Here is a 25839-nt window from a genome sequence, read left to right as displayed (position 1 = left end):
TCTCAAAGAATAATCTTGCACTTACCATTTTATTACAGTAAAGAGAAATGTTGCATTTTAACAGCACTGACTACTTATTTGGCTTGTAACTGTGGAGTGTGACAGATGCCCAGCAGACACTTCTAGGAGTACAAGCTAATATTTTCAGCGAATCTGCAACTGAACCAAATTATTCTTATTTATGTGTTAAGAGAGACAGAAAACTCACTTGGACATGTTTCTTGCTAGGCAGTCTTTCCGGCAGATTTCACCCATACCAGGGAAATGGTTAATTCTCTGCAGAGGGACAGGCGGACATAATAATGCTGTTAGGGCCATTACGCCACTCAATTCCACCCCCACCCCTTCATAAAAATGAGCACATTAAAGGCAGCAACCTGAAGTGAGCTTACAATGTTCTGACATTTATGCCCAATTACGGACTCAAAACAAAAAGGTGACGCTGAGACCTTTCTCAACCCTTATTTAGTTTACCGTTTTTTTTTTTTTTTTTACTTTAAAGGTTGGGGAGGGAAGAGGCGAGAAAAAAAAACCCAATCAATCTCAACTCAGAGGGGCCAAGGTAATTGGTTCTGCATCGCAAGCTCCTGCAGTGACAGTTGAATGAATTGCTTTGAATGTGCCGAAAGGGGGGTAAGGGTATAGAAAAAAAACTCCTGGTTTTCTGTATTCTTTGACCAAATGAGCCTGAACAAGGCGTTAATTAGGCTTGTATGAACTGAAACTTGACAGCAAACTCTCACAGTACATCACTAAAAGGGAAAAAAAGGAAAAAAATTAAAAGAGGGAAAAGGAGAGAGAGAGGAGAAGGAAAAACATAAGAACGCAGAGGGTAAAAGGAATGCTTGATTATTATCCAAACGAGACAGATGTAATTAGGGATTCGGAAGAGATTGCACAATTATGCCAATGCTGCGAGACGACATGGCTTGTGAGGGGAAATCAAAACCAATTGTTGAGGGACTTCTACTTTTCTTGTGAGAAATTATGTCATGGAACACCACAGCAGCATGCGGTAGCAAGTAAAAAAGCCACAAATCTCCTGTTCTATGTGAAACATTAGCCACATTACTGCATGTTAAGCTGTTACAGTATTTGTAATATTCATTCTACTTAGCTGAACTCTTGCTGCCCCTGTCCTAACAAGCCATACTCTTTCTGACTAGCCTGTGATTTAATCGATCATTAGAGCCCGGTCTAATCAAATAAGCACTCGGGAAGATGGATAGCTAACGCACAGAGCTGGGGGGGAGCAGCCAAGTTAATTCAGAGGGACAGGGGGGGTCAAACAGAGGTAAGATCACTCTCAGACCAGTACAAAAAACTCAGTGCAACCTTTGTTGTTTACGCCCATCTTATAAACATCTAGTGACATCTGAAACCTGCTTCACCACTCCCCCGCTGACACAGTTTGTCAGTCTACCTGTCAATCTTTCCTTCTCTGAGCAAGCTCAGTCGTTCCTTTCTCTCTGTGTCCACCCATCTTTCTTATTAGCTGTCTTACCTCCCAGAGTCTTAGAAAATTAGCCTTCCTTCCAGATTCAGTCTGCTGTCTAGCCTTTTTCCTGTATTTCTACTATATTTCATTTAATTGTTATAAAAATGTCTTAACTCTTTATTGTTCATTACCTCCCATTTTCTTCTTGTCTCATCTCGCTTTTCCTTACATCTTTCTTTAGCCTTTCTTATATTCTTTTATTGGTTTCTACAAGGGTCATGCTAATATCTCTTTCAGGAGCACTACTCACAAGTTTTAATTTCCAAAGTTCATTTGGTGGGAGTTAATCTGGGAGCTGACAACATCTGGTTTTTGGCTGTTGGCCACTGAGCACTAGTCCTAATTTCTCTTCCCTTACCTCTTAGGCTATGGTGCACCCAGCCACGGTCTACAGTCTTGACATGGCAGCCATGCAGTTTACCTGATAATTCCTGAGCTCAGCAATCTTCTCATGCTGCACGGCGGAGTCATTCCAGATGAGGTTGGCAGTCTCATCATCATCCCGGCCCTTGATAAAGTCCATCTCGTTGATGACTATACGGACTGGGGAAAAACACTCACACTTATTAGATTGTACAGCATTAATATAAATAAGCTTTACACACTAATTTTAGGAAAATACCCTAAGAGGACCAACGACCAACATTCAAAATAAGAGTAAGATGTGACTAGGACCCTCAAATGAAATATTTCTGGTTTATTGATGACTATTTCACCAAGACATTTTGCTTACATTTAGTTTTTGCATACATTAAGGGAAAAATTATTCCGGGATTATAGATCAAAAAGCTCACAGCAATATTTACCGTTCGTGCAGTGGTTGCAGAGCAGCCAGTCGTAATGCCTCTCTTGAAAAAGATAAATTAATTGTCTGTACTGCATTCAAATCCCACTGGAAACCCCTTACCATGAGAGGTAATGGCAAGCCCATTTGGACATTAATCCAACAACTATTCATAATTCAGGGAGTAATGAAAAATTCATATGCCCTAACGAAACAAGGTATTAATTAATTTCTTGAAAGCCTTCACAAACCTGGAGAAGGCTTGTCTAATGTTGCATGGGGGAACTTGAATGGGAAAAAGATGCTTCTGTTAATGTTGGTGGAGGCTTACCGTGTTTTGCTAACTAGAACAGGGATGGTTTTCATCTCAGTAAGTCTACGCTTGATGTTAATAGTTACCAAGAGCCTTTGAATACAGCACAGACATGACTGATGCCTTCTTATACATCTTATTATAAAGATGCCCTAAGGTGCAGGGTTTACAATCGATTCTCAAAAAACGTAAAGCAGCCCTCCAACACTGTACTTGCTAACCTTTAACCTTTACTTGTAATACCATCAATTCTGAAACTTAAAAAAAGGACAGGTGCAAAAAAGGTAACAGCAAAAATGAGCTATCCATCTGGCCCTTAGTGTTAATTTTCCTTCAAAATAGCCCTGCACCACTCTCAGAATGGCCACTGTGAGGGTCTCGTCACAGCTAGCTAACTGACTCACAGCTGGGCATCCATCTACCTACAGAATCCCGGCAGCATCCAACTTCTTCTTGCTGATGCTGACTCTTTAGTTTCATAGGTTGTAGTTCACCCCCGAGAGCTCTGCTGCCACACAATATATTGAACATGTGAGGAGTGCTTACAATGCTGTTTTAGCCAATCTCAAAAAAAAAAAACCTCACTGCCAAGTTAAATTACATCAACAAAGATTTATGTATGTACATAAGGTTGGGCTGCCATGGTGTGAACTGTTCTGCTGGAGTGTAACTCTTTTTAAGACATTAAATAACAACTACCTGCTTCAAACATTCCACTGCAACAAATTCAAATTTATTGTTCAAACAATGTTGTGATTGGATTTGGGATTCCAAACTATACTGAGGTTAACATATTCTTCCTACCTTCAAGACCACCCTAAATGGTGGTTTTGCTCACTTGTGAAATTTTCATTGGGAAAATCCAAATATATATTCAGAAGCCTGAAATTCTGAGGCTTTGGGTTTATCACAATGAGTCTAACATAAAATTATCTCACCAGACAAAACCAATTATGATTTATTTTGAGTTCATTAATCACTTATGCACCTGCTAAACCATTTTCAGGAAACTCCCTTGACAATGACAGCATTTCATCTTCATCTACAATGAAAGAAGTAAGACTGTTCATTCTGTAATAACTAGAAGGGCTGTGGATTCAATCTTCATAAAGGTTATGATATTCAGCATTTGTTTCAAATAACTAGAAGAGCTGTGGATTCAAAAGTGTTTTCATTTTGGTGTTGTACCAACACATGTTTCTATTATCTTGACAACACCATTTCAGTCAGAGGCCCAGGCTAAATCACAGAGGCGTTTTTGTGTTTTATTCAATCCAATTTAACAGCAGCACAAACTGCATCCTATAAAATGATCATATAGTTAAATTACTGCCTTTCTTACTTTCAACATAAACTCAACATTATAAAAGTCCTGAAGCTAAGATTTAATTCAGGACTTTTATGTTGCTTTCCTTTTCACTCGTGTACCTAATGACTCATCTAATGTGTGTATATTGTTATTGATGTTACTGAAATTGCAAGGATTTTTAATATTGTTGGTTAAACAGTAAGTTGCAATACCAATCTCATATTTGGTGCCGGCGACATTGGCGGTGATGGTGCCTTTCTTCTTTTTGGTGCGCACCTTCCTCTTCCCACTGCTCTGGTAGGAGCCCACAGATGGCCGGTTCATGGGGGACGCTCCTTGATCCTCTGAAGGAGGAGGCAGAAAACAACACTAGGTACAGTTACAGCTTGTACTCCAGACTGGTAGGGGAGCAACAGTCTTCCAATATATTTCCTACATTCATTTCTGCAGGGGATTTACAGAGGTTTGTTTATGGGACTGGAATGTAAATGGATTAAGAATCTAGTTCGGTGTGGCTCCATGCATCATGATCGTTAAATTACGATGTGTGTGTTTACAGATGTGAATGTGTGCTTTTGCCAAAGTGCATGTACAAAAATATCTAGTCTAACCAACCCACAGAACGTCCCTGTTAGACCTGAGAGAGTTGAACTTATCTTACTCACCTCCATCATTGGGAGGGGAGGGCATCTCAGGGGCTGGAGAAGGGAGGGGGCAAGCCAAGCTTTCTGCCAGGCTAGGCAGGTGGGCCTTACTGGGTGCTCACAGCACCCCCCGAGGGTTCCCTCACACTTACACTAGTTACTCTTCCCCGTCAATAGTTGTGTGGATGACGTGGTTCAGAATGGCCCAATGGATCATCTGAGCATCCTGCCAGCACCTTTCACGACACAAACAGCAGCAGCGAAGTCTGGATTGGCAGGGAAGTCAGAAGGGGCAGCAGTGGTAGGGAAGAGTGGGAGGGGGAGGACTTTTCAAGGGTCTACACAGCCCCAGCTTATTTGCAGCCCCAAGAGGAGAAAGGGAGGGAGAGGGTGGACAGAGGGGGATAGGGACGCCTGTGGAGGAAGAGAAAAAACATATTTTACTACTGCAGAACTGTAAGCTAAATGTGATAGGATGCAACGAGTCCAGTCGTGAAATTTCCCCGCTACTAAATATTCCACAGTCAACTGTCAGTGGTATTAAAAGAAAGTGGAAGTGATTGGGAACGTCAGCAACTCAGCCATGAAGTGGCAGGCCACGTAAAATGACAGAGCGTGGTCAGCGGGTGCTGGGGCGCATAGTGCGCAGAAGTTGCCAACTTTCTGCAGTGTCAATCGCCACAGACGTCCAAACTTCATGTGGCCTACAGATTAGCTCAAGAACAGCGTGTAGAGATTATATCACTCCAATTTATGGAGTGCAGAGTGATATAATTAAATAATCTGCACTCCATAAATTGGAGTGCAGAGTGATATAATTAAATAATCTAAAGGTGGAATAATTAGTATACCAAGGAATCATTGTGAAATATTAATGTGATTGTCAGCTAAAGAGTTTTCAGCATCTCGTTGTGTCTTGTGCCAGCTGGGTTTAATTGTATGGCTGGGAGGTCACTTCCATTCAAACAGATGGCATCTTTACAGTGGTTTGTTAAAAGATGCTCGAGGCTATGAACAATGTGGGAACTCAACACCAGTCACCAGCCAAATTATTATTTGGCTGTGGTCAATGAGCGTGTCTTCAAACCAATTTTCGAGGTAATCAACCATTGTGGGGTTGTCAACATTAAAATTATTGGTGGCTTGGGCAGCGCAGTCTTCTTCCCTCACAGTCAGAAGACACTAGGACTAGGTTTTCATTTTCTGCCTGTGTGGGCTCTGCATTTTTTGTGTGATTTCACCTATCATTATCCCCTACTTTGTCACAGTTTTCAAAAGAAACAGCATTCAGGTGGACTGAAGACCCAAACTGCACATGTGTATGAATCTGTGCGACTTTATTTAGTGAAGGCCTGGTGAGTCATCAGTTCACCATATACCATATATAATCAAAATCAGGATTGGACTCAAACTAATGTTCATGCAATCACACCTGAGAGTGACTGCATGTGATTGCTGAATTTACATGGACACTCATATTCCACTAACAATTAGAATAATAGCCCGATCGCAATAAAAATGCCTTGTGTAACACAAAGATTCATAACAAATGTCCATTGCTGCTAAATTCTGAGTTAGCAGTGATCACTACTAAAGCTCTGGCAATATCACCAAGGGGCTGCATAATAAATCCAAAGGATTATGAAACAGTTAACAACATACAATATTTATTTTTCTTTTTTCACTTCTGAATAACTGGAAAATTCTTCAAATCTCAAAAAAAAACTATTCAAATAAAAAAAAGAAAATTAAATATTACTGTTTCGCTAACACTGCCACAACCCATAAGCACATGCAAGCAATGACCATCAGACACAAGAAAGCAATGTCTCTTTTTTGGGATCACAAGCTAAAAAGGTTAGAAAAACTTAAAAATGTTATTCTGGATAGTGGTTGAAGCTTTAGCAGTTTTACATTTTATATTGTAGAAATACTTAGTAAAATGTTATGATTTTGCAGAGAACACAACAAAAAGACACTGTGTAGGGAACTGGTCCATGAAATAGATATCCATTATATAAAGACCACATAAATCTTAGGCAATAAACCCGTGAGACTACATCTACAGTACACAGTCTCAAGCTACATTTCATAAGGAGATCAACAGTAGCCTCTAGTGGTGAAAAAGTATTGAAAAGACCATCTACCAACGTTTCCTGTCCACATTTAACAGACACGCACACAAGCCAGCTTCCAAAGCAACCCTATTGATTCTATCTGCAGCCTATGCACAAATTAAGGGGAGGAAACAATCTCATCGCATTGCTTGATCAGTGGATAGTCTTCACTGTCAGCCTCCCTGTCTGCCTGTGGTAAGCACAAGACATTGATCCTGGGAAGGACAGAGACTGGAATGAGTTCAGCGCAGAGGGGGAGCACAACAACAAAGAGTCAGAGTGATAAAGTGAGGCAAGCTGTGCTGTTGACAATCTGCACCCGCCTCCCAGTGGTGTTCTGACTCTCTGTACAGGAGGCAGGAAACACTGTCTCTATGGAGCACTGGACCTTGGTGTCATGTAAACCCTCAGGAACAAAGGTGGACCTGACAGGCACATATGATACACCTAAACACCTTCAAACACACACACAGGACTGAACATACACCACACACAATCTTCAGACATGTGCTGGGATATTTATCTAAATTATTCTGGACATGCCACCAATACATAATTTAAGAATAAATATGTTTTTTGCTTATTTTATTAACACAGCAACCCAGCATATTAATTGTTTCAGCTACAGTAGACAGCAATGTTGCTCTTTCACTAGATATTAACTACCATTAACATATCACACAAAAAGGGGAGAAAAACACAACCACAAATATAAATTCAAATCCCTCTAATGGTAGCATGATTATATGTATCTCTTTGTGCATCTTAGGATGAAATGTCTCCACAGATTTCTATCTAGGCTTGTTAGCCTGGCTTCTGCACTATGAGGTCACAGTTGAGGCACATTCGTAGCACACTGATGGATGACCCAGCAAAAAGAGGACTCCTCATGTTTTGCTCATTTTTTCAGTAGCAACGATGGCCATAAACAACAAGATGTTACGCTTTTACCTGCACTCACTTAAGGGAGGTGACACTTCAATGTAATACGCCATATTAGAATAACGGTTATTGCTAATTGATGGAGTCACCTAATCACACTTTTATATGATAAATGAATCCTACCCATCCTCTTTTTCCATATCAATTTCACAACACAATAAAAAAAAAAAATAGAAGAGAATCTTCTTTTCTCCTTGCAGCTATAATCTGACTACGCCATCTTCTTAAAGGTTTTTGTGGAGACTTTGACATGAGAAAAACAACAAAATGGAGCTTATAATGCTGATGGCTTTAGAAAACATAATCATTATTGCTCCCATGATGTTATATTAACCACAACATCTTAACTAAATCCACTGTAGTAAGTGGTGCGGACTGTCATTCCTCTGATGCAATAACCTCTTTTCCCCAATAGAGTGAGCCAAAGGGCCTTTGCAGGTGAACAGAATGTGCAGCGCGTCCATGAATGCTTAGCTCAGGCACTCCCCCCCCTGCCACACAACACAGAAAGGATTCATTGTAAAGAGTCAGCTCTTCATGCTGTTCATCTGCATCACTGTTTGTTTTCCCTGGCCTTAAATACCCAACAAATGAGTGATTGTCTTTCAGGGTGTTATTATGCAGATTCCCTCTGAATGCATAGTTGTTGACATGTGGTCATGTTACTGCACGTCATAGTTCTCTCTCTCGAGAATATATATTTTTTCTTTGTTCTTTGGAAAAAAATGATTAAAAATTATATAAGGAAGCTAAGTTGTTCTAGCTCAAAATTCTTCTAAAAGGAATGTAAATTTATACATATATTATCTTGCTATCATAAGGCAATGACAAGTGGCACTTCAAGAGTACTTGCTTTTGCATCAAAAGCAAATCTACTAAGACAGCACAAAAAGCTTTGCAAGAAGTGTGCCAAAGGAAAAGCTGAGCCCAGGCAGCAGAGTCTGTAATACATGACAGGTTGTGTCACACCTATTACACAAGTACCTTCAGCAACCAGCGACACAATCCCTGAGGGGTCTGTTTTATGTTTTTGCTGCCTCACATGAGACTGCATCATGAAAGCCTTTGTCAAATACTGAATCAATAGAAAGGCTTGGGGAAATACCGCTTAGTATTGTGTTATGCTGAGCGAGCAGGATTTGTGTCTTTCTGTACATACAGTATGCCCCAGTCTTGCAATTACGGTAGTACTGGAACTTCACACTCATATAGACATTCAGAAGGAGACACTGGCTACGAATGAAGACGCACTGCACTATTTTCAAGGTCTAAAATATACTTTAAGACTGCTCGTAAAAAAAAAATAATAATAATTTTTTTTTTTAAATTGCGGTCATTATCTGTTTGACCACTGCTGCCACATTATCCGCCCAGGAGCAATGATAGCTGCATTTGTGGACAGCTCTCAGGAAAGTAGTTAGTTTAGAATTGCCAGTGGGTCTAAAATTAGCTTCAATCTGTGACCCAACTCTGGCTTTGTGCCTGCTTCCAGATACGAGGAAGAACGAGAGTGGGAGCTGTCAGCCTACGGGGTACTGAAATACACTAACAAACAGCTGAATGTGTAGCTTAACTTTGTCAGAGACAATGTACAGTGTTTTAGACTAAATGGCTGTAAAAGTCAGTCCATACCTTTTTTTTTTTTTATTTGTATCATCATCAGAATCTATATGTATGCTTTAGTCAAATGTATGTGACGGATGTATGTTTATCTCGTTTCTCCTGCTGTTCTCTTCTCTCTTTCTTCTGTCTGTACCTGGCTGGCCTTAGGCAGATGGGTCCCTCCATATGAGCTGGGTTCTGCTCAAGGTTTCTTCCTGTTAAAAGGGAGCTTTTCCTTGCCACCGTCACTTTCAGGCTTGCTCAGGCCAGGTTTCAGACCGAATGTTGTAGAGCGTCTTGAGACAATTTGTATTGTTATTGACGCTATATAAATAAAATTGAATTGAGTTGAATTGAATTGAAAGTGCACGTAGCAACGTCTGCATAGTGGGAGGCCGCTTCATTATACAGTATGTCAAAAAGAAAGCAACTACACAAATGCAAGAACAAAAGTAAGGTTGAATTGTTTGGGAAGATGCAGGAGTATGTATGGGTGAAAAGGGGTTCTGCATACTAACTAATGAAAACATTACTTCAATTCAGTTCAATTCAATTCAATTTTATCTATATAGCGTCAATAACAATACAAATCGTCTCAAGACGCTTTACAAAAACCCGGCCTGAAACCCCCAGAGCAAGCCTGAAGGCAACGGTGGCAAGGAAAAACTCCCTTTTAACAGGAAGAAACCTCGAGCAGAACCCAGCTCATATGGAGGGACCCATCTGACTAAGGCCAGCCGGGTACAGACAGAAGAAAGAGAGAAGAGAACAGCAAAGAGAGAAGAGAAGAGAACAGCAAGATAAACATACATCTGTCATAGATACACATATCTGACTAAAGTGTACATGTGGAATCTTATGATACAAACTGATGATGTTACATGACAGTTTGAAAATGTAAGAGGAATCATCAGTTCTTCAGTTGAGGGGGAACGGTGGAAGGAGAATTAGAATTTGGAGTTGCTTTGTAAGATAATGTTATGTTAGTTGACGCTGGGTGATGCAGCAGGATAAAAAAAGACCTAAACACTAAAGTAAATCTACCACAGAGTGACTTAGGACAGAGAAAATTCTGCTTTTGTAGTGTCCCGTTCAGAGTCCAGGCCTTTATTTAAAAAATAAATAAATAAATGAAAAATATTTTTTTTAAATAGTGTGGAATGACCATAGAAATTTACTCTACGTATCCTAATAATATGACTGAGCTGAAGCTCAAAACATGGCTGCATGAAAATAAAAGATTACACATATCATATCCATCTTAAGACTATTATATCTGGGACATGGCCAAGAGGCAGGATGCCATCCAGAACTCATATGTTAATCTGTTATTATTATATAATCCATCTGCTCTGTTGGGAATGGTCATCTCTGTGGTGCTCCATCAGCATCTGTTCTGTAAGTGACACTCTGAACAGACCAGAATAAATCTTCAAACACATGTCTCATATAATTACGTTTTGAGCTCATACTGCTCAGCTAAAAAGCAATAGAATGATTTATTAAGGGTTCTCCCAAAACTAGCCTGGGCTAAGAAGCTATGCTACATAAAACAGCGAGGGCACATATGCTTGTCACAGCAAACTAGTCAATATGGTATCTTCCAGATCACTGGAAGGATTGTAGGCCATCCCCCTGTAGATAGTGCCTGTATTAGCACAAGCTAGATTCCCTAAATTTCCCAGGCAATATCTTGGATGTGGGTTTTTTCAGGGAAATGGGTCGTGCTAACAAATAAATTGTCACAGAGATTGGGCAGGTGCATTACTGCTATGAATTAGTTGTTAGCAAGCCCTTGCTAACGTCAGGCTGCTAGCCACTTGCATAGGTCAGGTGTAAGAATCAAGCAGGGAAACAATCTGGCAGTGTGACCAATCATTTTAACTTCCAGCGTCACAGAAACGTTAACATTGCTGCTCAGCGAATGGGGGCGTTTTTATTTAACACTGCTACAAAATTAAACAGCAAATTCCTCAAACGAGATAGTGTCTATTAATTCGGAGGAAACCTAATGACCCTTGGTTACTCTACAGTTAGCTTAGCCGCACTACCTAGCAAAGAATGCAAGTAGCATGTTAACGTTACCTTATTTATTCCGGACGCTGGCAGTGCAGCTCTTCTGATGGTCTCATTCGGGCGGCACAGCTACCGTTTAGAGAGACAGTGTGGTCTCTTTAGAGAAACCGTCCACTCCCGAAAGTATTTTAAATGCTATATTGTTGTTTTGGCGTGTAACGATTTTACTACTAAAAACTGATGTTGGCTGATAGACAAAAAACTGTATATTGTACCCCTCTTGTGTGCTGTGAGTACTGGAGCGAGTCCATGGGCAAAACCATTCACCCTGCAAGACAGGGGGAACCCGGATGAATTGCTGAAGTTTTCATTCGGAATATGGTGCCACCGTGACAGTTTGTGCTCAGCAGTGGGTACACGTTAATTCTGCGTATATCATATTGACCGGTTAACTAGTTAAGAGTGAAAACGAAATTCTTACCGCAGTTGCGAGTTATTTTCCGCACACCTTAAAGTCATTATTTAACGCAGGGTTCGGTGCAGCTCTTCCTCCACAACTCGCTGATACAAACACAGTGTAGCTACCTAGCAACTGTGTCGCTGACCATGGTGCTAAAAACAACCTCACCGTTAATGGACGCGTCATTAACGTGCAGTTCACTTCTTTCAAATGTGTCAAACACTCTTCTTCTTTCGCTTATGTTTTTATTTTACGTGTATCTTTGGAAGACTAACATGGCGTGCAAAGTTTTCTGACAAGTTCTAAATCCACTATAAACTGAATTTGTCAGTGATTTGACAGTTTCTTTGACATCACACTTGTATTTTGTCACTTGTCAGACATAGTTGGACTTATTTCAATTGATCACTTGGGTGTGTTTATTTATTTACGCTCATTTTATTCAGTAATTCATCATTATGGCTGAAATAATCATGTATTGATGTATTTTAGTGCCTCAAAGTGGCTGTCTACCTTTGTGACAGTTGCAAAACGCCTCAGAGAATAGGAAATTGTGGTTTCTGGCATTAGACTGGTGGTGGGATGATAGACAGTAAATGATCTAAAACACATTGTACCATATGGATAAAGAAACAGCAAAGGGAATGTAAGTAGTACACAGCACTAGCGAAAAACCTTATTTAAGTTGTAAACTTGATGTTTATAACTCAAGTGTTGGGGTGTATGTTTTCAGGCTGTTATTACATAGAATTACTTTATAATCTCATGTATTAATTATACGTATTTAAATAGCCGTAATTAATAGTAGCTATTATTCCTGTATAGTCATTATTGTTATGCATGCTATGCATGTATTAGAGTGAAATGCTATAACAAATTACTACCTGTATCTACTATCAATATTTTTACACAAATGTAATGATTGTTAATACTACACTGCCTGGCCCAAAAAACAAAAAGTCACCACCTAGATTTAAGTAAGCAAATGAGTATGAGCCTCCTATTGGATAATTACTGCATGGGCGATATTTAACCCAGCTGATTCAATGAGTAGCTTCTCATTTCTAAAACAACCATGTCGAAAGACACATCATGTGGCCATGGAAAGGATGTTAGTCTGTTTGAGAAGGGGCAAATCATTGACATGCATCAAGCAGAGAAAACATCTAAGGAGTTTGTAGAAGCTACTAAAACTTGATTAAGAACTGTCCAACGCATTATTAAAAACTGGAAGGATAGTGGGGAACCAGCGCATCAGCGTAAGAAGAGAGGCAGATGAAGTGATGCACCCATCATGCCTAGTGCCTTCTGTACAAGCCTGTGGGGGCAGTGCTATGATCTGGGGTTGCTGCAGTTGCTCAGGTCTAGGTTCAGCAACATTATGTTGCCCAAAGAATGAGGTCAGCTGACTACCTGAATATACTGAATGTCCAGCCTATTCCATCAATGGATTTTTTCTTCCCTGATGGCACGGGCATATTCCACGATGACAATGCCAGGATTCATGGGGCTCAGATTGTGAAAGAGTGGTTCATGGACCATGAGACATCATGTTCACACATGGATTGGCCATCACAGAGTCCAGACCTTAACCCCATTGAGTATCTTTGGGATGTACTGGAGAAGTCTTTGTGCAGTGGTCAGATTCTCCCATCATCAATACAAGATCTTGGTGAACAATGAATGCAACACTGGATGGAAATAAATCTGGTGACAATGCAGAACCTTATCGAAACAATGCCACACCGAATGCATGCTGTAATCAAAGCTTAAGGCGGTCCAAAGAAATATAAGGGTGTCTTGTGTGAAATATTAGGGTAGGGTGTTTAGTTTTTTTCGGGTGGCGACTTTTTTTATGGCCAGACAGTGTATTTACGACCGGTACCTGAAGGTAGCATTTCACCGATTAAGTCTTTTCCGTGAGTACTCCCGTATGACGTGAACGCAACACAAAACGACAGCAGGCAGAGGTGAAAAGTCTGGATCATGTTGTCATTCCAGCGGAGGCATACTTGAACGACAAAGGACCTTGTAAATACGGACCAGTGAGGCGGTTAGCGGAGCACGTCGAGGTTCTGTCCACAAAGAGGAGACATTGATGTCGTTTTTAGCCAACCAGCTAGCACAAGCTGAAATTTGTTAGCTAGCTAACGGAGCACCCTGTTAGCTAACCGCCACCATCATCGCTCCTAGCCAGCTGTGGTTCGCCCTGTCTTCCTACGATGGGAAACACAGCAACTGCCAAGAAAGGCAATGAACAAGAAAGCGGTGAGCACCAGGAAACAATCCACCTAGTCCTAGCCTGTTAGCCGTTTAAATCTTGCTACTGCACATCGTGAGCTTGTTTATTAAAGTCAGTGGAGAGCAGTATTTAGCAGTTGTTGTCCAGTGTTAGCAGGCAGTACAGCAATATGGGCTGCAGAGCAGAACCATCTTTGGTAGGGCAGTTTACAAGGCGTGTTGGCTCTCTCGTAATAATTTCTATTCGCGTATGTCAACTGGAAACCGTACCACAAATGATGCAGCCTGCTAATTATTGAAAGCGGCATATGAGCAAATACCAGCGTGGTCAGTATCTTATTGAAACCGTATCACAGCAATCAATGTCATTTCTAGAGAGAAAGTTGAAATTAAAGCTTTTTTTATTTGAGACACGCGTTTAACTGATCCTTAAAAGCACCCTGTTTCATTTTCAAAGAGCTAATATTGTGTGCCTAGAGCCAGATAACATCAGCAAACATGGCTTTCCTCTAAGAGCAAGGCCAGATTATTGTTAACAACAGGTACCTTATAGCAGGTAACGCATAGTTTGTACTGCTTGATGTGTTTGAAGCAGGGCAATCATTGTAAAAAGAAGTGTTTTCTGGATTTTTAGTGCCTTTGTTTTCCAATTTAAAAACTGCAAAAATGCTCAGCTTCTATCCCTTGATCACCGCTTACATACAGTGGCATTAACATGTTGTGTTGATGCTAGAACTTCAAGGATGCCCTCTTACTCCAATTGCACCTGCTGAAGAGCAATTTTGCAATCTTAAGCACTCTATTAATCACTAGAAAGCAGTAGCCAGAGGGCATCGTCTTGCGTTTACTGTGCGTTTCTGAGTAATGACCAGCCTAATCCACTAAACTGTGCCATAGCTAGTGGTGTGTCTGGAGAGCCCTGATCTTGACCTGCTTTCTGATTGGCAGTGGCTCGCAGAGTCTCACAGAGTTGTGACTCAAGCCACCTGTAGTTTCTGCAGGGTGGGGCTAGGTGTAATGTACAGTAACACTGTGATGAAAGTTAGGGTAACGCATTAACTTGTCGTTGTCATTTCAATTTAATGCTGTTATTCTGAGTGACTGAAACTGATGTAAAACCCCACATTTCTACTACTCCAGCATTATTTAAAGTCTACAGCTAAGGGTCAAACCACAAAGGTGAATCTGAGAATAAGGGAAAGTTCTTGATGAACTGCATTTTAAAACATAACCACCAGAGAGCACACTAACCTAGGGTGAAAACTTCCCTTTGGGTGTTAAAAGCTTTCTGTTTTCTTAACAGCACGATGATGAATCCACCACAGATGTACAGGGCTTTTGGCATGACATAACAAAGCTGGTGTTTTAGTTGGTATACTTCTTTCAAAACATGGATCATTATTTGCATGGGAGATGAAGTGTAGTGGACATGCAGTTGGCTGCTGAAATTGAGGCAGAGTACGTGAACAGGAAGCTTAACTTGATGTGGTTAGCCAAGCATTGCAAAGCACTTGACTGCAGACAGGAAGTTAGAATCACTGGCTGACAACGGTTACTTTGCCTGTGTGCCGTCTCACTCACACACATCGGGCTGTTTGGTTCAAAATGGCCCAGGGAAAGGATCAATCCTTCGCCAGCCGTATATTCCACAAATATCTTAAGAGTGGCCAAGAGCAGAAAGGACAAGAGAGTGAGATTCCTCATATCTCTGAGTTCACCATAATGTGGGATCAGTTGAGTAAGTGCAGTGCATTGCTTTTACTTTTAAATGTGTCCGCCATCTGTAGCTCTGAGTAGGATGGGTTTCAGTTCGCGTTTACTTGACACATGTCAAATCAGCGAAACGGTGTATCTTTGTCTAAGCTATAAGTCCTGTTTAATGGGCTTGACAGACCTCCTCATTTAATATTTTATTTGTTGCATTGCTGTTATGTGTGTGTGCTAGTCATGTTGGCCTTCATGGGTTCATTAGCTCCTTGAACTATGAGCAGCCGCTTGGTTTCATAACCTGTTTAGCGTTACCTTCCTTATCAGGTTCACAATTGCAGTATTTACGCACATTCTGCATCCACCAGAGACATTAGCGAAAGCAGCTTAGGCAAAACACTTTGTAGTGCAGGTCATTTGTGCTGCCACAGCCGCTTACATCATCTTAATATCTGTGCCCTGTCATTTTTGTGTACTCTTTTGCAAGTATGAATTGTGTTTTTATGTCAGCTTTTTACAGTGTCTTTTCAGTCAGTGTCGTCTTTTCTTCTTTGTAGAATCACGTAAACCTCCAATACTGGCAGGAAAGATGGATAAAGTTAGAACAAAATATAGAACAATACCAACTGCACACAAGCAAATGCTCATGGACAGAAAAATCCACTCATTTTCAACAACTAATAAAAGAAAAAGGAGATAATAGGAAGAACTACCCGTTGCATTAATATTTCACAATATTAGGAACTTAGAAACTGATTTGACTATGTTTAAACAATGAGGGGAGCTGTGGCATGGAGGGTCACAGGTTCGCATCTGTGGCTGAGGTGCCTTGAGCAAGCACCTAACCCTCAAGTTGCTCCCTGGGTGCTACCCAAGTGGCAGCCCACCACTGTGTAAAGAAATGGATGGGTCAAATGCAGAGAAAGCATTTCCTCATGAGGGATCAAATAAGGAATTATTCTGTTCTATTCTATATCTTGTTTGTTGTGCAATAAGATGTAGTCATCCTATGACTTTGGGTAGTGTTGGTTTTAACCACTGCTTTCAAAGACTATCGAAGAAACCAAAAATAATCTTCTTGTTTCAATCTAGATTAATTTTATTAGGTTTAACTTCTATCCTGAGGTTGAGATGCCTTATGTTGTCTTCTTCAGTGTCATGTTGTTGTGTGAATCTAACATGTTCTTGTTTTTAGCTCTTCATAAATGTTTCTTCCTCTCTCTCTCTCTTCTCCATCATTTCCATCCATGTGGGTGAATGTTCCTGCAAACCAGAGACTTTTGGTATGCTCATTTTTCCATGAGGCATCCCAAGTCACAGAGCAATTTTTGTTATAACTAAGCTTGTATTAAAATGGTTATTGCCATGCTAAGATAGATAATTAAGTCACAAGTGTGTCAGTGCTAGGTATGCATTTAAATTAGTAGCAGCATACCAAAGTGTAACACCAGTGAGACATTAGACACCTTGAAACGACTCTTTGACTTCGGACATCTCATGTCTGCTGTGACTTTCACAATGCACTGTCTAATGTATTGCCTGCGCTGTAGTCTCAGTTATGCATTTTGTCCTTTCTCTGCCCTTTGCCATTGCTGCCGCTCCCCTTTTACTTCTACCTACTCCTGAAAGGGATGCAGAATAGCTTGTCTTCAAATTGGCCACTTCTTTAAACTCCACAGAGCTCTTTGCATCACTTTGTGAATTCAAATCTCCTGCATACGTGTGTGGTTTTGAGTTTTATAATGGAGATATTTTTGCTGTTTAAGTACAGTCCTACCTCCCCAGTATTTGACATTTGCCTGACCTTAAAATGCATTTGCTCCTCTGAACGTGTGAACTGCCTTTGTTTGGTTTCCCTGAACACCTTAAACTGCCCTGAACCTGTTAACTGACCTTGTGCTAGTACCAAAATTCTAATTCTTGTATCACAAATGTGTCTCTTTTTGTAGTGAAAGAGTTCTTAGCTAAAGCCAAAGAAGATTTTTTAAGAAAATGGGAGTGTCCACCACAGGTAGGTTGTTTCCAATGAGCACTTTGCTAACAGAATTCAAACTAGAATTTTTCTTAACACTTGAGGCTCAAGTATTTTATTGCCAAAACCCGATAAGTAGTATGATAGCACCAAGTCACGTCCTGTAGCTCAAAATGTAACAGATCTTATTGACTTGATTGAAAAATGATACTGTGTCAAACATTTCCATTCAGCTTATATGCTTTTTTTTTGAGCTACTACAAGAGAAAAGCTAGTGGTGGCCATCAGAGCTTATCGTACTGTATGCTATACTTCCAAATTGCCACAGTTTGCTAAGTAAATTCTACTGATAACGTATTTCCACAGAGCACAACGGGCCTGGATGACTTTGACAGGTTCAAGACTCTGGGCACTGGCTCATTTGGACGAGTAATGCTTGTTAAACACAAAGGAACAAACCAGTTCTATGCCATGAAGATCTTGGACAAACAAAAAGTAAGTGAAGGGTTGTGAAAAAAAATCCATAACAGCTAGAGTTTTAAATTGCTTGTTTGTGTAAATAAACCCCTGCAAATGCTTTACTTAATGTGTGTCATGAAAGGAAATGGAACGCTTCCTCTCATGCACTGCACTGCTATCACTGCAAACCTCAAACACGCATCACATGAGAGTTTCGATTTTAAAAACTGATGTGAAAGTCCGAGAAGCAGGTTAGCATTTCTCTGCTCTCTTGAATTTCACAGTTAATTCTAGAGGTAAACCTAAGTGACTTTCTGTTTCGGTCCACAGCTACAAAACACTCCTTTATATAGTGTATGGCTTCTCACTCTGCCTACTTTAGTTTCTCTATATTTTGTGTACTAAACTCTGTTTAGTTCCTCACAGAACTGAACAGCTTATTATAGTCCATATATCACAGTAGATTTTTATTTTGTTTATTATTCCTTGGATACCGCACACTCTATTCTGACTTCCTAAGCTTCCAAAATAAGCCTTGTAAAACAAAGAACTACCTAATGAAAATTGATCTCGTAGCTGTGTGGATGCAGTGTCAATGGGAACCTAGTCGTGTTCAAACCAGTCATGCTTTGAACTGCATGACAATGTAACAGTCATTTTAAATAAAGAAATATAAATATAATATAAATGGAGTAGATGTACCAATAACCATGTGTACTTAGTCGTGTTAGATTTTAGAAATTGCAGAACGCACCGATACCTACAGTTCAAGATGCGTAACATTCTTATTTGCTTGTCTCTTGTCTTGTGTTATGTAGGTGGTGAAGTTGAAGCAAATAGAACACACGCTAAATGAAAAGAGAATACTGCAGGCCGTCTCCTTCCCCTTCCTCGTCAGATTGGAGTACGCTTTCAAGGTACTAGAAATACTAAGGGTGTAACGGAGTGTGTACGCTATTCTGACTGTCCAGACTGTTTGGTTGTAGCATGCAGGGTTAGTCTTGTTTGAGGTTTATAGTTGTCTTTTTGTGTGGCCAGAATCTACAACTTCTCTGCTCATACTGTACAGGTCAATCAGTCTGGAGCTGTAAATACCAAGTCCCTGGTTGCTTTTGTCCAGTGACAAAAAGAGAGAAATTCAGCATTACTTGGTGTAGTTTCTAAAGCTGAAATGACACCGATGTTACGGTAATTAAAGTTAGTTAGGAATATGTTGGATTGGTTTTAGTGGTCTTTTTTTAGTACTTGAGATTAAACAGCCAGGATTTGAATCGTTGAGGCATTTGAGTGCCATAACTGTTGCAGTAGGTATTCTGGCCAGTTAAGCACTTTTGAATATGTATTTTTTTTTTAACTAAAACTTACTAATTTCGAAAACCGAAGTTCATACCCACCCGTGAATTTTTTTAAACCATTATGCCCTACTTAGTTTCTGTTCCCCTTTTGAAATGCTAGAGTTGGGCTGTACATCTCAGTAGTTAAAGTTGAATAAATGAACCACCTTAACAAAGATATCATACCCACAATATCTTGTCATGGGTCTTGGGTCTTCCTGAATGTTGCTCATCTGCTTTAAAGTTACCTTAATAGAAGTAATGTTACTTTAATCAACAGGACAACTCAAACCTCTACATGGTGATGGAATATGTGCCTGGTGGAGAAATGTTCTCACACCTCAGACGCACTGGAAGGTTCAGGTACTGTACACATAATTTGAACTTTATTTTTGTTTTGTATGGCGTGTCGTTGTAGCCATGCTTTGCTGGACAAAATGGTATTTGCTTTGACATCTTTTTATGTTGGCTGACTGAGTTTTCCTCTTTGATCAGAAGAAAGGTGTGTTCATATGTTGCACCAATATCTGACTGTTTACCTTTCTCTCTTTCAGTGAACACCATGCACGATTTTATGCAGCTCAGATCGTACTCACCTTTGAGTACCTTCACTCCTTAGACCTCATCTACAGAGACCTGAAGCCTGAAAACCTGCTCATAGATCAACATGGATACATCCAGGTACACAACAGGTGTATCATTTATGTGGAAAGGTCTCAATTATTGAAAAATGTTGTCCATAAACTATTAGTCATGCCCCGTAAGTAACCCAGAAGATATTCAGAACACTCTGCCTTCATTAATTGTTATGATAACAGTTTTAACAACCAGTAGGGATGTGTGTGTACCTTCCAGATATTAGTACACCTTTGCCCATAAAGTTGGAATTAAATATTTTTGACCTCTTCTCATGAAATGATTGTGACAATGTGATTTATAAAAAGAGGATTGTGTCTGAAAACAAAATTATTCCAATCTTCATGGGCAACAGTGTACATAGAGGGACAGCACAAAAACAACACAAAAAAGCAGGCCAAGATCACTAAAATCCAGTTCTATTTACTAGTGTGCCTACTGCCTACTGTGCACTGACATGCTTGAAGAGGTGGGCCTGGGCACGGTTCAGTTGGATTATAATATACATCTACCATACTCAAAAAACAAAAAGTTGCGTAAGCGTACTCGAGCCCAGCATAATGAAGTCCTCTTGAAACATCTAGTGGTATTTGTTGTCGCATATTTACATGTACGCTGGGAAAATAGAGCTAGGGAGGCTGCTCCCCTCCCAAAAACCCCTGTCTTCTGGGATTGATCAGCTCCAATGGCCTGAGCAGGGACCATCCATAAGGAGCCAAGAAAGTCAGGGAAGGAGAGACACAGGGGAGGAAGGGACGTGAAAAATGTTTAATTGGACGCACAGTTACTATAAGATAAGATAATGCTTTTAATTTATCCCAGTCACAGTGGGGAAATTCAGTGTTGATGTAGCATATAGTTAAGGACAGTGCACAAGACAAGGGAAAGTAAACATTAAATACTGTAAATACAAAAATAGACAATTAAATGCAACAGTAGTTCTACAAATGTGCTCTACAGGGAACAGGCTTGGCTGTACAGCCTCACAGCAGCAGGAAGTCTAAGATGAGTCATCAAGATTTTTAAATCATTTTCCAGGGAATGACAAACACTAAAATACTGTTAAAAATATCAGCAAAGCCATAGTGATGTGGAGGTGACATGTAGTGCAAAACAGATAAAAACGCTTGTATTTGGACTTATATAGGGAGTCTGACTTAGATTTGATGGTTTGCAGGGTAGTTCTAAGCATGGGCAATTATACTCAGTACAAAGGTACTGTGTGTCATGTGAGTGTGCCCTGGAAGTTTAATTTTAATAACGTGACAAACATGTGTGTTTTTCTTATTAGCCGTGGTTCAGATTAGAAGTATAGTATATGATAGCTTTGCCCTTGTGTGCTCACTGTTCTTATCATACTTCTGCTGCTCTTTCCTTAGGTCACAGACTTTGGCTTTGCCAAAAGAGTAAAAGGCAGGACCTGGACATTGTGTGGAACTCCTGAGTACCTCGCTCCAGAGATCATCCTCAGCAAGGTGAGCACTTCATTCCCTTAACGCCCATACAACCGTGTTACTACAGTACAGTAAGAACATATTAGGACAGTAGCATGTTTTTCTGTTATTTTAGCTCTGTACTCCAGCACGCTGAGTGACAAATGAAACACTGACAATGTGGTGAAAGCACTGACTTATATTCTCTCGTATTCAATTCTACTCAAATCCACATTCATTGTGAGATAATCATAGACAAACCAAATGAGGATTAGAGAAATTAAACATGTAGTTGTTGTTGTCATTAACTATTTAAGTCAGTTGAATGATCTCAGTCTAGCTAAATTAACAACACAAGGCTGGTTAGTCTTGTGTTGTTAGTCAGTACCGTGCTGGTACACTGACGGATACATGACACTGCGTCCAAAGTGTTTGTTTATTTTCAATGCCAGAAGGGGGATGCAAAAGTTCTGCAATGTTACTTTAAGGTAAAACAGACAATTAAGTGAGCTAATGGATTTTTTATTTCCACCAGGGCTACAACAAGGCTGTGGACTGGTGGGCACTTGGAGTTCTTATATATGAGATGGCTGCTGGTTACCCCCCTTTCTTTGCTGATCAGCCTATCCAGATCTATGAAAAGATCGTGTCAGGCAAGGTATGCAAAGAAAGCTATGGGCAAAGTCCAAGTTTCTATGTTTTTGTTATTTGAATGAACTATATTTCTCTGCTTCTCTGCAGGGACAAACTTAATATTCATCCTCAGTTGTTCTTTACTGCTGTTAATTGCGATTTATTAATCGAGTATTTTGTGAAACTTGTGTATGACATTCTTTCTTTCTTTTTTTAATCTTGCAGGTACGATTCCCTTCTCACTTTAGCTCTGACCTGAAGGATCTACTGAGAAACCTGCTCCAGGTAGACCTGACAAAGAGATTTGGCAACCTGAAGAACGGTGTGAATGACATAAAAAATCACAAGTGGTTCTCCACAACAGACTGGATTGCTATCTATGAGCGAAAGGTAGGCATTGATTTGCTGGAGAATAGGCTCTGCTAAGGGATTTATTTTGACATAATTCTTGATCCAAAGACATGATGTAACTCATATTTTGCTTTCAATTAACTGGTTCCTGATCTGAAAAAAAAAAAAACTACATATATGTCCTTCAACATTCTCAGGTTGAAGCCCCCTTCTTGCCAAAGTGCAGAGGACCAGGAGACACAAGCAACTTTGATGACTACGAAGAGGAGGACATTCGTGTTTCACAAACGGAAAAGTGTGCAAAAGAGTTCGCTGATTTTTAGTGAACGGGCAAGAGTCTCATCAGGGCTCTCACGTTTTGGGATATTTGCACTCTGTTGAAGGTTAAGGTGGAACCGAGGCTGTCACGTTGCTCAAACAGACGCCTCGTTCCTTCATTCCACACAGCTGAATGAGGTCCTTTTTGCCATGATTCTACGTGCATTTAGCACTATTCTATACACAGGCACATTATGCAGACACCTGTTGTGCTGCAACACAAAGTACTAGACCACGTTCTCATTGTTTGTCTTTTTTGTTCTCTGTGTTGGCCACTTTTGAGTATAGCCCCTCTCCTTTTTCAAGTTCTTCTTTGTTACGCGACATGAAAACGAATATTATTCCCATTTTTAAGCGGCACAAAGAGTGATTGATTGTATTAGCTGGTGTTGCACATATTGTGATTTAAGCTTTGGGAAATTTAAAGGAATTTTTTTATTATTTTTTATTTTCCCCTGACAAGAAGTTTGCCAGTTATCTGTTGTCTGTTACATACCTGAGTGTCTTTTAGGGTTCAGTTTAGTATTTGTTAATAATGAACACTGAAACATGAAGCGTTGTTCATCATTCTGGTGTCCTTAAGACTCAGAACCGTGTATTTGTGCATAGAGATATATACATTGTGTACGAGATATAAGTTTTGTTTAAGCATGACCAAAATTCGATCAGAAAGAATTGGGAGTTGAATGGAGTGAAAGAAACACTGGTGATTTGTCAACAGAAGGAGATTAATAGTTGACGATTGACATTAAGAAGCAGAAACTTGTCAGTACTGTTTTAGCTGATCAGTTGTAGCATTGTTTATCCATATCTGGTCACAGAACATTTCCTATTTACCTCAGTCTTGGTGGTGCGGTATTAAAGTTATGGAATGAAATTATATATTTTTCAGATACAACTTTGTTTCACAATGAAGGAAACTGAGGAGTATGTTACTGCACGCAACAGATCATCTATGTAGTACTAGAAGTGCATCAACATGGCATTTTCCACTAGCTGAAAGTTCAGATTTTCTTTAGAAGATATCATGGGTGCAAAGCAGTGTAGGTCACATGTCTGTTTGGGTTGCTTTTATTTTTATTATTTGTTTTTTTTACTTCTGTGTTTGAGCAGAGCACTTGGAAGACATTGTGTAGCTGCCATATTTCTTTTATTTTTTATTTTTACTCTTGCATGTTTGTTATGTATGTACAATGGTGTCACAACAAGCTAATAGTGCCCTGAAGTTTCCCACCACTTTCGTTTGTCAGCTTTGTTAAAATGGTTTCGTAACCTGGGATAATGATGCAGCAGAAAAGTAATTTTGAAAAGCATGACATGAAAAAAACAAAACAAAAAAAACATGCTTCACAATAACATAGAATTGAAATATCATAAACTTAAAGTATTCATTCATCTCGGTCACTGAAAGTGGTTACAGTCTACTTGTGTCATTTTCTTACCAACTTAGACACTGTGATGGAACAATATTCACTCATCTCTGCAAAATTGCTCAGGCTGATTGAGGTCAGTAAGAGATATTTAAGGGACAAAATGATTTCTTTCTAATGTAAGCCACTCTTGTTAAGTTATTGTCTGTGCATATTTAATACATTTACCCATCAGAAAAATATACTGTAGGATCTATTAGGGATTTTTCTATAGTGAGCACCATTCATGTCGCATCAATTCTGACATCTGTCCTTTCTGCTGAAATCCTCCCCGTGACACGTCAAAATGTTGTAACTAAAGAATCTGTATGTCAAATGTTCAGTACCTACAAGGCAGTTCTGCTTTTGTGAACCCTTTATTCCTTTTGAAGGAAGCTTTTCTCTGCCGTCCAAATGGAGATCAGAGCTTGAGGTCATTTCTGCAGGTAGGACGCTCAGGGCTGTGGGGAAATCAAAGTTTAACATTTCAAGTTGTGTCTGAAACAAAAATGCGCTGTTGAAAGTCTTTCAGTTTGAAGTCTTCAGAAGTTTTGATTGTTATTTGACTTGATGCTTTGGTTTTGTAAATGAGGGAAATGCAGTTCAATCAACTTCAACAATCTTAGACAACCAAATGTGAAATGTCTGGAGACTGAATGCTGTTTTTTAGGTACAGATGCACTGTATATGGATATTGGCAATGCTTGAATTTAAACTTTGTTTTTCATTGACTCAGCTCATGATGTTTTTATTTAGCCCTCGTTCCACTTCAAGGCACAACTTTTTCTTATTTTTATTTATATTTAGAGATTTCTAATAAAATAACATTTACATGTTTAAACTTCCATAGGTCCCAGTATACTGTATGTAAGGAGGTTCCAAATGTTATATTTTGCTAAAATATGTTGAATTATTTATTTGTACACCCTTTTCTTGCATTTGCCCATAACATGTATAAAAATAATTTACCACCGTTAATGCACATCAACGCCTCTAATGCCTATCTAAAATTGTACCTTTTCATTTTAACTTATTTTTCATTCTCTTTACCTTTTCTGATCTTTTCCCCAGTTTTTGAACTTAACTTTTATCAAAAGGGATCCAAAATATTTATTTTTCCCCCGATTGTAATTTCAACATCAAAAATATTATTTATTTGGGAAAATTTGGTAAACAACAACTGGGAATTTTAGCATGTTTTCTGTCCAAACTGCCTGTTGTGTGTGAAAATCTTCCCAAAAACTGTGTAGGAAAAATCCACGGTTCCTCTAATGCATCGTTTTTCCCTCCCGTGTATGTGAAATGTTCCTCAGACTAAATGTAAATGATGGCACTTTTCCCTGAGCCACTCCACACTCCTGACTGAAGGAAATAAGTCCATGAGTTCTTGTAGCTAGTCACACATGCCAGTATGGGATCAATAATCTGAAATGTGTCTGTGTTTAGTTTGTGGATTTTTCTTTTGCACATCATTTAGAAGGCTGACACGGTTTTTTCCCACCCATATTTACTTGTGTTTGCAAGGGGAATATACTTTGCAGTAGCAAATTTTATGTAACAAAGGATATGTCACTATAATAAATTCTTTTTATTAAAACCATGACTGTTTGTGTTTAATACGATTAAAACTTGTGCTGTGCTTCAGCAGGTGGTCGCCGAAC

At 39.6% G+C, this 25839-nt stretch overlaps 2 protein-coding genes across 3 annotated transcripts in view; one reads left to right on the top strand and one right to left on the bottom strand.

Annotated features, from left to right (window-relative positions):
* Positions 1-4594, bottom strand: part of ttll7 (tubulin tyrosine ligase-like family, member 7) — a gene marked incomplete at both ends in the record, with an annotated part of 54835 nt that extends 50241 nt beyond the window's left edge. The window contains 4 exons of the mRNA XM_084548314.1: positions 209-276; positions 1920-2041; positions 4117-4248; positions 4570-4594. Of these exons, the coding sequence (XP_084404440.1) occupies positions 209-276; positions 1920-2041; positions 4117-4248; positions 4570-4594 (347 nt within the window). The remainder of the gene's footprint in view (positions 1-208; positions 277-1919; positions 2042-4116; positions 4249-4569) is intronic.
* Positions 4595-13345: 8751 nt separating this feature from the next.
* prkacba (protein kinase, cAMP-dependent, catalytic, beta a) lies at positions 13346-25778 on the top strand. 2 transcript variants are annotated; one of them, XM_084548830.1, is made up of 10 exons: positions 13346-13953; positions 17583-17644; positions 17972-18100; positions 18883-18981; positions 19679-19761; positions 19953-20079; positions 21414-21509; positions 22003-22125; positions 22326-22490; positions 22649-25778. In XM_084548830.1, exons 1-10 carry the CDS (start codon positions 13908-13910, stop codon positions 22772-22774), a joined length of 1056 nt encoding a protein of 351 aa, XP_084404956.1. In that variant the 5' UTR covers positions 13346-13907; the 3' UTR covers positions 22775-25778. The 2 variants fall into 2 exon arrangements, with proteins under 2 accessions (XP_084404956.1, XP_084404955.1); XM_084548829.1 differs by lacking the exon at positions 13346-13953 and adding an exon at positions 14774-15664.
* Positions 25779-25839: the final 61 nt, after the last annotated feature.

This window comes from Chelon labrosus (genome assembly GCF_963514085.1).
Source record: "Chelon labrosus genome assembly, chromosome: 7".
Taxonomy (NCBI): domain Eukaryota; kingdom Metazoa; phylum Chordata; class Actinopteri; order Mugiliformes; family Mugilidae; genus Chelon; species Chelon labrosus.
The sequence above is the reverse complement of the archived record's forward strand: the minus strand, read 5'-3'. Positions and strand labels throughout refer to the sequence as shown.